The 10,480-nt window shown below is 42.7% G+C and overlaps 1 protein-coding gene across 5 annotated transcripts in view; it reads right to left on the bottom strand.

The window, feature by feature from the left end:
- Positions 1–10,480, bottom strand: part of RNF10 (ring finger protein 10) — a 41,732-nt gene that overhangs the window by 21,284 nt on the left and 9,968 nt on the right. For all 5 annotated transcript variants that reach the window (XM_059408586.1, XM_059408587.1, XM_059408588.1 and 2 more), the window contains exon 2: positions 6,896–7,092. In XM_059408586.1, the coding sequence (XP_059264569.1) occupies positions 6,896–7,092 (197 nt within the window). The remainder of the gene's footprint in view (positions 1–6,895; positions 7,093–10,480) is intronic.

Raw genomic sequence — 10,480 nt, 5'->3', positions numbered from 1 at the left:
TTGGGCACCTGGGTGGCTCAGTGGGTTAAAGCCTCTGCCTTCGGCTCAGGTCATGATCCCAGGGTTCTGGGATCGAGTCCCCTATCAGGCTCCCTGCTCAGCAGAGCCTGCTTCTCCCTCTCCCTCTGCCTGCTGCTCTATCTACTTGTGCTCTCTCTCTCTCAAATAAATAAATAAAATCTTTTCTTTTTTTAAAGAAGATAAATTTAAAAAACAAGATAAATAAATTTTTTAAAAAGGTTTATTTTTTTAACCGAGAGCAAGCAAGAACAGCAGGGGAAGCAGTAGGCAAAGGGAGAGGGAAACATAAGGTCCCCACCGAGCAAGGAGCCTGATGTGGGGCTCAATCCCAGGACCCTGGGATCATGACCTGAGCTGCAGAAAGACGCTTAGCCAACTGAGCCATCCAAGTGCCCCCCTTTTTTGGTTCTCTTAACATTACCAAACTGAAATGGAAAGATACCTGTTTATATAAGTCAGCTAGTGCATTCCTTTTTTTTTTTTTTTTTTTTTAAAGATTTTACTTATTTATCTGACAGAGACACAGCAAGAGATGGAACACAAGCAAGGGGAGTGGGAGAGGGAGAAGCAGGCTTCCCACAGAGCAGGGAGCCCGATGTGGGGCTCGATCCCAGGACCCTTGGGATCATGACCTGAGCCAAAGGCAGACAGACACTTAACAACAGAGCCACCCTGATGCCCCAGCTAGTCCATTTCCTAATCCAGTATCTTATCTGATGTTAAAAACACTTTGCCACGTCAGTCATATTAGCATATAGTCACTTTAAATGACTATATAGCACTACATCATAGAAGTATACTATAATGCCCCATGAAGGACACACTGTTCATAGTTTCTCCTCTGTAACAAAATAATGTTATGATAAACCTGTTTTTGGATAGATCTTTGTGCACAAATATTTTTCCACATACAATTATTTCTTCTGAATGTATAGTAGGAATTACTAGGTCAAAGGAAAAGCAAATTTAAGGCGTTTGTTACTTAATCTAATTTAGAGATTAGTAAACAGCACCTACACTTCATGAAAAATACAGGCGTGCCCAGGTGGCTCAGTCAGTTAAGCATCCAATTCCTGATTTTGGCTCAGGTTATTATCTCAGGGTTGTGAGATAGAGCCCCACTCAGGCTCCACATTCGGCACACAGTCTGCTTGAAACTCTCTCTCCCTCTCCCTCTTCTCCTCCCCCTGGCTCATGCTCGCTCTCTAAATAAATAAAATCATTAAAAAAGAAAATCTAAAGAGTACAGAAAGGGATATGGTGAAAAATACCTTACACCGCAGAGGCAACCAATATGGCCTGACATATCCAATGCGTATAAACCATAGTACAGGACCCTTGTAATTAAGTGGCAAACCATAAACAATTTCCTTTCATCTCAACAAAAGATCCCAGGAGACCACACCTCCCACTGTTTATGTAACTCACCACAGGAAGCTCAGGACTTCCAGTCATCTGTTGTCTCTCATCCCCTGGATGCTCATTTCCATGTGGCTCTTCTATCCCCATCATCAGTCTTCTACCCTCAATGCCCCAACCCTACATAAGAGTTTGTGCTCACTCAGCAAAATCCTCTGCACCTTCAACCTTCAATCATCACCTTGTTATCCTAGTTGGCCCACTGCCACGCTCTCCAATATTGCCCATCAAAATGCCTGATAAATTATCCTTACAGGGGCACGTGGGTGGCTCAGTGGTTTAATGCCTCTGCCTTCGGCTCAGGTCATGATCCTGGGATCGAGCCCCACTTCGGGCTCTCTGCTCAGCGGTCCTCTCTCTCTGCCTGCCTCTCTGCCTACTTGTGATCTCTGTCAAATAAATCAATAAAATCTTTAAAAAAAAAAAAAAATTTATCCTTCCAAAACACTGACTGCTCAGTTCTTTGGTCCTCAACTCCTCCAATTAGCTTGCCCTCCACTCCACCTCAGGCACTCAGTTCCCAAGACACACCATCTAGATCTGTGCCATCCTATACAGCAACCACTACTTGCCAGTGCCACACATGAAATACCATTTTAGCTATACTGGGTAAAAACATAAAAATTAATTTTACCATTTCTTTACTTTTTTAATGTGGCAACTAGAAAAGTTTCAATTATTTATGTGGCCTGCATTTCTACTGGACAGCACTGCTCTACATCTAGACCATTAAGGATAACAATCACATCTCTACCAACATCCAAGCAGCAACTCCCTCCTTTCCTAGCTTGTTCCCTTCAGGCCTGAATCCACAACTCTTCAGCCCCACTAGGATCTCCAAAACAGTGATCCAACCCACCCCTACAATTTTGTTTCCTTACTTGGAGTAGATCCTATGGTCCATTTACCCCCTTCTCTTTGTCATCTGTACTTACCTGGCAAAACCTTCCCGATTAATCCAACTCTGCTTATGTATTTCCATACAAGCACCAGAGAGTTATACACAAGAACACAACCACACCACACCAACCAGTCTCACTGAAGTAGGCTCTTAGGCTGCCTGGCAATACTACCACAACCAAATGACAATTCCGTACCCACTTAATTCCCTAGTCACCCAGACAATCCATTCCTCAAGGCTTCCAAGGCTCCTCTCTCAGCTCACCAAGGCTTCCATATTTCACCAAGACAGTAAGAACAATCAAAAAAGAATTCCTAAATCCTCCTACCAGGTACTCTGTCCTCCTCCTGTGTACTGAGGATGAACAGGCAAAGCTCCTATCTAAGCCACTTGTACACAAGATCCCAACTCCTCAAGGACTCAAGGACACTGTTAAAGCAATTCTCCCCCTGTTCTCTGCATCATGTTCCCCCCTCACAGAACAATCCCATTACCAGAGATATGATGTAATTTCTCTAACTTTAAAACCTCTGGACTTCACACTCCCTCAAGCTACTGCCTCACCTCTGCTCCCCTTTAGAGCAAAGCCACCAGAAAGTACTGTCTAAACTTGCTATTCCTTCCTCCCTGTCTTTCATTTTCACTAAATCTATGCCAATCAGGTTTTTATCCTTACCACTCCACCAAAGCAGCTCAAGACCAACAACCTACCTTCCTATTATCAAATCTACTAGTCAACCAACTTACCTTCCTATTTATGAAATCTACTGGTCCACTTTCAGTCCTCATTTTCTGCCTATCCGCACAGGGCAAAACTAACTACTTTCTCCAAATGGCTTTCAGTTCTCTTCCTCCTCCCTTTTTGCTGATCCCTCATGATCCTGACTCAAGCCTCAGTCCTTAAATCTCTTCCCTTTCTGCAGCACTCACTCCTTAATGACCCCACTTAGTTCCACAGATGCAAACACCAAATGCACACAGACACCTAGCTCTAGCCTGGGTCTCTTCCTTCAAGTCCAAATCCCATTAACTGCCTATCTCTACTTAGAAATCCAGTAAACTGGGGCGCCTGGGTGGCTCAATGGGTTAAGCCTCTGCCTTCAGTTCAGGCCATGATCTCTGGGTCCTGGGGTCGAGCCCTGCATCTGGCTTTCTGCTCAGCAGGGAGCCTGCTTCCCCCCACCCCTGCCTACCTCTGCCTACTTGTGATCACTGTCAAATAAATAAAAAAAAACTTAAAAAAAAAAAAAAAAAAAGGAAAAAAGAAATCCAGTAAACCTCTTCACATAAATGTATTTCCAAAACAAAGTTCTTTATCTCAACTCCCCTTCCCACCCCACAACCCCCAAACCCTGTACTTCTCTGGAAATCTTCCACACTTCAGCATATGGTATCTGAATTGAACTCCTGCCAAAAACATTCATTTTTTTACTCTGCTCAGATCCCATATCTAACATAATAAAAAAGTCATGTTGGCTCTACCTTCAAACATTAGCCCAAAGGGCACACCTATCACCAACTACTGCTGTTTCAAAGTTTCCATCACTCTCACCAGAAACAACTTAACAGCCTCCTAACTAACCTCCTTGGTTCCACACTCCCCTTTAAAATTCCAAGTCAGATTACAGCACTTCTCTTCCTAAACCCCTGATGGCTTCCCATCTCTCTGAACAAAAGGCAAAGTCCTGCAAGGCCCCACATGATCCGACCCCTCCTTCCCATTCTTTAGCTTCATTCCCTACTCCTCCTCCTCCCAGGGAAGCCTACTTGTTTTACCTCAAACAAGCCAAAAACATTACCACCTCTAATCCCTTACTGCTTGTGCACTTGTTATTCCTTCTGGCTAAGACACTCTTCCTCAAAACTGTATGATGTGCTCCCATGCTCTTTCAGGACTCTACTCAAACTTCACCTGCTCGAGAGCAGCTTTCCTTAAGCACCTTCTAAAACCGTACCCTTGGGGAGCCTGGATGTCTCAGTTAGTTAACCGTGTGCCTTCAGCTCAGGTCATGATCCCAGGGTCCTGAGATAGAGCCCCACATCATGCTCCCCGCTCAGTGGGCGGAGTCTGCCTCTCCCTCTCCCAAACCCACACACACTCATGCATGCTCTCTCAAATAAGTAAAATCTTTTTTTTTTTTTTCCCAAGATTCTATTTATTTGACAGAGAGAGACACAACGAGAAAGGGAACACAAGCAGGGGGAGAAGGAGAGAGAGAAGCAGGCTCCCTGCTGAGCAGGGAGCCCAATGTGGGGCTTAATCCCGGAACTCCGGGATCTTGACTTGAACCAAAGACAGAGGCCCAACAACTGAGCCACCGAGGCGCCCTCAAATAAGTAAACTCTTTAAAAAAATAAAACTGTATTCTTTGTTATTCTCTATCCTAACTCTCTCAGTCTACTTTTTGTCAATTCAATAAGCACATACCTTCAGATTTACTATACAGAGGACCCCTCAACAATGCAGGCATTAGGAGCACCGACTGCCTGCACAATCAAAAACCCATGTATGACTGTTGACTCCCCCAAAACCTTAACTGCTAATAACATACTGTTGACTGGAAGCCTTACCAATAACAAACACTCAACGCATGTTTTATATATCATAGGCATTATATGTTGTATTTTTAAAATAAAGCTAGAGAAAAGGAAATGTCATTAAGAAAATCAAAACAAGGGGAGCCTGGGGGGCTCAATGAGTTAAACCCTCTGCCTTCAGCTCAGGTCATGATCCTTGTTTCCTGGGATCGAGCCCCGCATCACACTCTCTGCTTGGCAGGAAGCCTGCTTCCCCCCACCCCGCCAACCTCTCTGCCTACTTGTGATCTCTGTTTGTCAAATAAATAAAATCTTTAAAAAAAAGGGGGGGGGGCGCCTGGGTGGAACAGTGGGTTAAAGCCTCTGCCTTCGGCTCAGGTCATGATCTCAGGGTCCTGGGATCGAGCCCCACATCGGGCTCTCTGCTCGGCAGGGAGCCTGCTTTCTCCTCTCTCTCTCTGGCTGCCTCTCTGCCTACTTGTGATTTCTGTCAAATAAATAAATAAAATCTTAAAAAAAAAAAAAAAAAAAGAAGGACACCTGGGTGACTCAGTGGGTTAAGCCGCTGCCCTCGGCTCGGGTCATGATCCCAGGGTCCTGGGATAGAGTCCCACATCGGGCTCCTTGCTCAGCGGGGAACCTGCTTCTCTCTCTGCCTCTGCCTCCTTGTGCTCTCTCTCTCTGACAAATAAATAAATAAAATCTTTTTTAAAAAATTTAAAATAAATAAATAAAATGTACTTAAAAAAAGAAAGAAAGAAAGAAAGAAAGAAAATCAAAACAAAGACACCTGGGTGGCTCAGTCGGTTAAGCGTCCAACTCTTGATTTGGATCATCAGCTCATGATCTTAGGGTTATAGGATCAAGCCCCACGTCACGCTCCATGCTCAGCATGGAGTCTGCATGAGATTCTCCCTCTGCCCCTCTCCCTAATCACACATTCTCTCAGTAAACAAAATCTTAAAAAGGTAGAGAAAATCAAATCACATTTACAGTACTGTATTATATTAAAAAAAAGAAATCCACATAAGTGGACCCATGCAGTCCAAACCTGTTTTTTTCAAGGTTCAAGTGTATAATCATTTATTATCTCCCTGAACTAGAATATAAGCTCCTGAGGGACAATATTCCACTCAGTATTGTATTCCAAACTGAACAGTATCTGATACACAGCAGAGGAGAACTAAATTCTTGGTGAATGAATGAATTCTTCTATAAATACATTAAATGTGTCTTATTCTATAATGGTTACATAATATGGAACATTCAAACAGGAAGATAATTTAACCAGTCCCTTGCTAATTAAAGTTGTTTCCTAGATCTTCTAACTACCAACAATGCTACAATTAACTTCCTTGTAAGGAAGTCTTTATGGACTTACAAAAGGATACCTAAGAAACTCCTAAAATCAGAGTACCTGGGACTAAGGATATAGCATTGTGCATTCTGCTAGAAACAGGGCAAATGTCATTAATTAACTGAAGTCACAGGCACCTGGGTGGCTCAGTTGGTTAAACTGCTGCCTTCGGCTCAGGTCATGATCTCAGGGTCATAGGATTGAGTCCCGCATCAGGCTCTCTGCTTAGCAGGGAGCCTGCTTCCCCCTCTCTCTCTGCCTGCCTGTCTGCCTACTTGTGATCTCTATCAGATAAATAAAATCTTAAAAAAAAAAAAAAAATTAACTGAAGTCACTTTATTACTTAAATATTTAAGAGGTACCTCTAATTCAGGAGTGATGACAGAAGGATTATACAATGTAAGGTACCCCAAATTTGCTGTAATTTCTCACAATCCAGGATAATGATGTCTTCTTCCACCAAGGAAATCTCCGTAACTTTCAAGGGAAAAAAAGAGGCAAAGTTCCAAACCTAGTTAATCCTCAACTATTCAAGACTGCTTTGGTTATTTACTTTGTCATGTTTCTCTCCTCACCAACTGCTGAAAGACCTGGAGGAGGGGGGGTGGAATCAGAACTCATGCATCTTATTTTAGAAAGACCATTCTTAAATTCCATACCTCATCTCGTCTTCCACCATTAAAAGAAGAGCTAAAGACTTTGCTGCTGCCGCCGCCCCTCTGTGGAGGCATCTTGTTAAAAGTTTTGCTTTTCTGTGAATTGGAGCGACGGGACTGGTTGCTAAAATTTTCATTTTTGGGATAGGAAGGTTCACGTTTGCGATTAAAACGCTTGGATCCACTTGAGTTCTTTCCATCTGAAAGCAAGAAATGCAAAGAATTAGTTAAGAAATGATACACAGGGCTCCTGGAGGATCAGTTGGAAGAGCATGTGATGCTTTATCTTGGGGTTGTAGGTTCAAGCATCCCCATCAGGTAGACACTACCTAAAAAAAAAATCTTTTAAAATAAACTAACAGGGATACCCGGCTGGCTCAGTCAGAAGAGCCTGGAACTCTTGATCTTAGGGTTTTAGGAAAATAAAATCTTTAAAAATAAAAATAAAAATAAAGGTAAGTAGACCCTTCCACAATCTCTAATAAGAAACCTCGGTTTGGACCAGAGCTTTGGGCAAGACAACTCACAGTAAGGTGGTTTTTACTTTGGCTCTTTATTTTTGTTACAGATTGTATTTACTTATTTATTTGAGAGAGTGATCAAGTGAGAGAGAGAGAGAAAAGGCATGAGGAAGCATGAGCGGGGAATAGGGAGAAGCAGAGGCAGACTGCCCACTGAGCAAGAAGCCCAATGCGGGGGGCTCCATCCCAGAACCCCAGGATCACAACCCCAGCAGAAGGCAGATGCTCAACCCACTGAGCCACCCAGGTGTCCCAACTTTTTTTTTTAATTTATTTATTACAGAGATCACATGTAGTCAGAGAGGCAGACAGAGAGCCCGATGTGGGACCCGATCCCAGGACCCTGGGATCATGACCAGAGCTGAAGGTAGAGGCTTTAACCCACTGAGCCACCCAGGTGCCCCCCAACTTTTTTTTTTAAATGCCAAAGCCTGAAGGGTCCCTCCTTCAAGAGGGATACAAATGCAAATGAAACCACAAAGATTTTTAGTTCACAATATCTCTCTTTTTTACAGGGTTTAACAACTGCCCTTACAAAAGTCCACTTAGATGAAGTGATTAAAAAGTGCCTGGGGCACTCAGGCTGGCTCAGTCCACAGGGCATGCAACTCTTGATCTCAGGGTCCTAAGTTTGGGAGCACCACATTGGCCATACACCCTACTTTTAGAAAAATTTTTTTAATTAAAAAAGAAAAAGAAAAAGGAGTCATCCTATATCTGTTAGGGAAAAGTATTTTACCTGGAAGCAGGATAGAAGACATTATTCTCCTTAAATTACTACAACTTAGCAAGATTCTATAGTGCAAAGGCTTGGGCTAGGCTCTAGCAGGTACATTCGAAAGGCATAAAAACAAAATAATATTTACATATACACTAGACATCAAACTGAGAAGCCATTAAATTGACAAAACAAAATAAGTTGAGTTCTAAAAACATATTAGATCAGCATGAGTCATATTCTTTTAAAAAACATTTCTAGGAGCGCCTGGGTGGTTCAGTCAAGCATCCGACTCTCGGTTTCCACTCAGGTCATAATCTCAGGGTTGTCAGACTGATCCCTGCAGCTCAGTATGGAGTGTGCTTAAGATTCTCTCTCCTTCTCTCTTTGCCCTCCCCCGGCTCACTCTCTCTTCCCCCTCTCAAGTAAAATCTGAGAAAAAAAAATTTTAAATATATTTCTTGCTTTTTTCCTCCAGTCATAAGAACACATGTTCAATTTTGAAATCTGGAAGAATAATTTAAATTTGCCCCTATCCACAGAATACCAACTTAGACACAGTGCATAATTTCCTTTCACTCTCCATTTCATCCACTTGCCACATCTCTCACAAAATGACAGACTTACAAAATATACTGTCTTCTATTACTCCATGAGCATTTTCATGCATCTCTAGTCTTCAAAGAATAATTAACGGCTGCACAGTCTACATATACTTACAATAGAATATAACCAATCTCCTACTGCTATATATTTAGGTGGTTTCTAGTTAACTAGTTAGCATTGGGAGCGTCTTTATATAGAGGACTGTGCGTACGATCACGTCAAATTCTCAAAATGAAATCAGCAGATTAAGTATGATCACTAAAGTCTTTTATGCATTCTCAAGTTTCTTTCTAAAACCATTGTACCGGGCGCCTGGGTGGCTCAGTGGGTCAAGCCTCTGCCTTCGGCTCAGGTCATGATCTCAGGGTCCTGGGTTCAAGCCCCACATCACATCCCATTGGGCTTTCTGCTCAGCAGGGAGCCTGCTTCCTCCTCTCTCTCTGCCTGCCTCTCTGGCTACTTGTGATCTCTATCAAATAAATAAATAAAATCTTTAAAAAAAAAAAAAGTAAAACCATTGTACCTATTTATTTACATTTTAACAACATTGTAACAGAGAAAAGTCTAGGTCACTACATTATTGACAATGCCAAGTCGAATAAACTTTGCCAAACTGAAGGGTCTAAATTCTTGTTTTAAATTTTATTTTCTCTGACGAGTAGCAACAAATACTTTTTCAATCTGTTGACCATTTGTATTTTGTATAAAGAACACTTGTTTTGGGGGCACCTGGGTGGCTCAGTGGGTTAAGCCCCTGACTTCAGCTCAGGTCATGATCTCAGGGTCCTGGGTTCAAGCCCCACATCACATCCCATTGGGCTTTCTGCTCAGCAGGGAGCCTGCTTCCCCCTCTCTGTCTGCTGCTCTGCCTCTGCCTACTTGTGATCTCTCTCTCTCTCTCTCTGTGTCAAATAAATAAAATCTTTTTTTTTTAAGATTTTATTTATTTATTTGACAGAGAGAGATTACAAGTAGGCAGAGAGGCAGGCAGAGAGAGAGAGAGGAGGAAGCAGGTTCCCTGCTGAGCAGAGAGCCCGATGCGGGACTCGATCCCAGGACCCTGAGATCATGACCTGAGCCGAAGGCAGTGGCTTAACCCACTGAGCCACCCAGGCGCCCTCAAATAAATAAAATCTTAACCAAAAAAGAAAGAATACTTGTTTTTATTCTTTGCCCGATATTTTCTACTTGGGAGTCGAACTGCATAGATTGTTTGGTCCGCAATTGAAAGAAGAATCCTGACAAGACACATTTAACATGTGCCAAAGTTTATCAGCAAAAAAAAAGGGAAAATGAAACCTATCTGAAGACAATATAAACCTAAATAACTAAATGTAGAAAAGGTCCCCAAATTAGTCTTTGGGCAAAAAAAGACTACTTTATCTTTCTTCTCCCTCTGCCCATTCCATGTTGTCTTTTTTTTAAATCTCGGAATAAAATGTATTTGTTAAAGGTTTTATTTATTTGAGAGACAACAAATGAGGGGGCGCACAGAGGGAGAGGGAGAAGCAGACTCCCCACTGAGTAGGGAGCCCGATGTAGGGATGTGGCACTTGATCCCAGGACCCTGGGATCATGACCTGGGCTGAAGGGAGACGCTTGGCTGACTAAGCCATCCAGGCGCCTTCAGAATAAAATTTCTTTTATTTTAAAAAGATTTCTGTCGGGCGCCTGGGTGGCTCAGTGGGTTAAGCTGCTGCCTTCGGCTCAGGTCATGATCTCAGGGTCCTGGGATCGAGTCCC

The sequence above is a fragment of the Mustela nigripes genome, chromosome 8 (assembly GCF_022355385.1).
Source record: "Mustela nigripes isolate SB6536 chromosome 8, MUSNIG.SB6536, whole genome shotgun sequence".
Classification (NCBI taxonomy): Eukaryota; Metazoa; Chordata; class Mammalia; order Carnivora; family Mustelidae; genus Mustela; species Mustela nigripes.
Note: the sequence above shows the minus strand (reverse complement) of the source record. Positions and strands in the feature narration are given on the sequence as shown.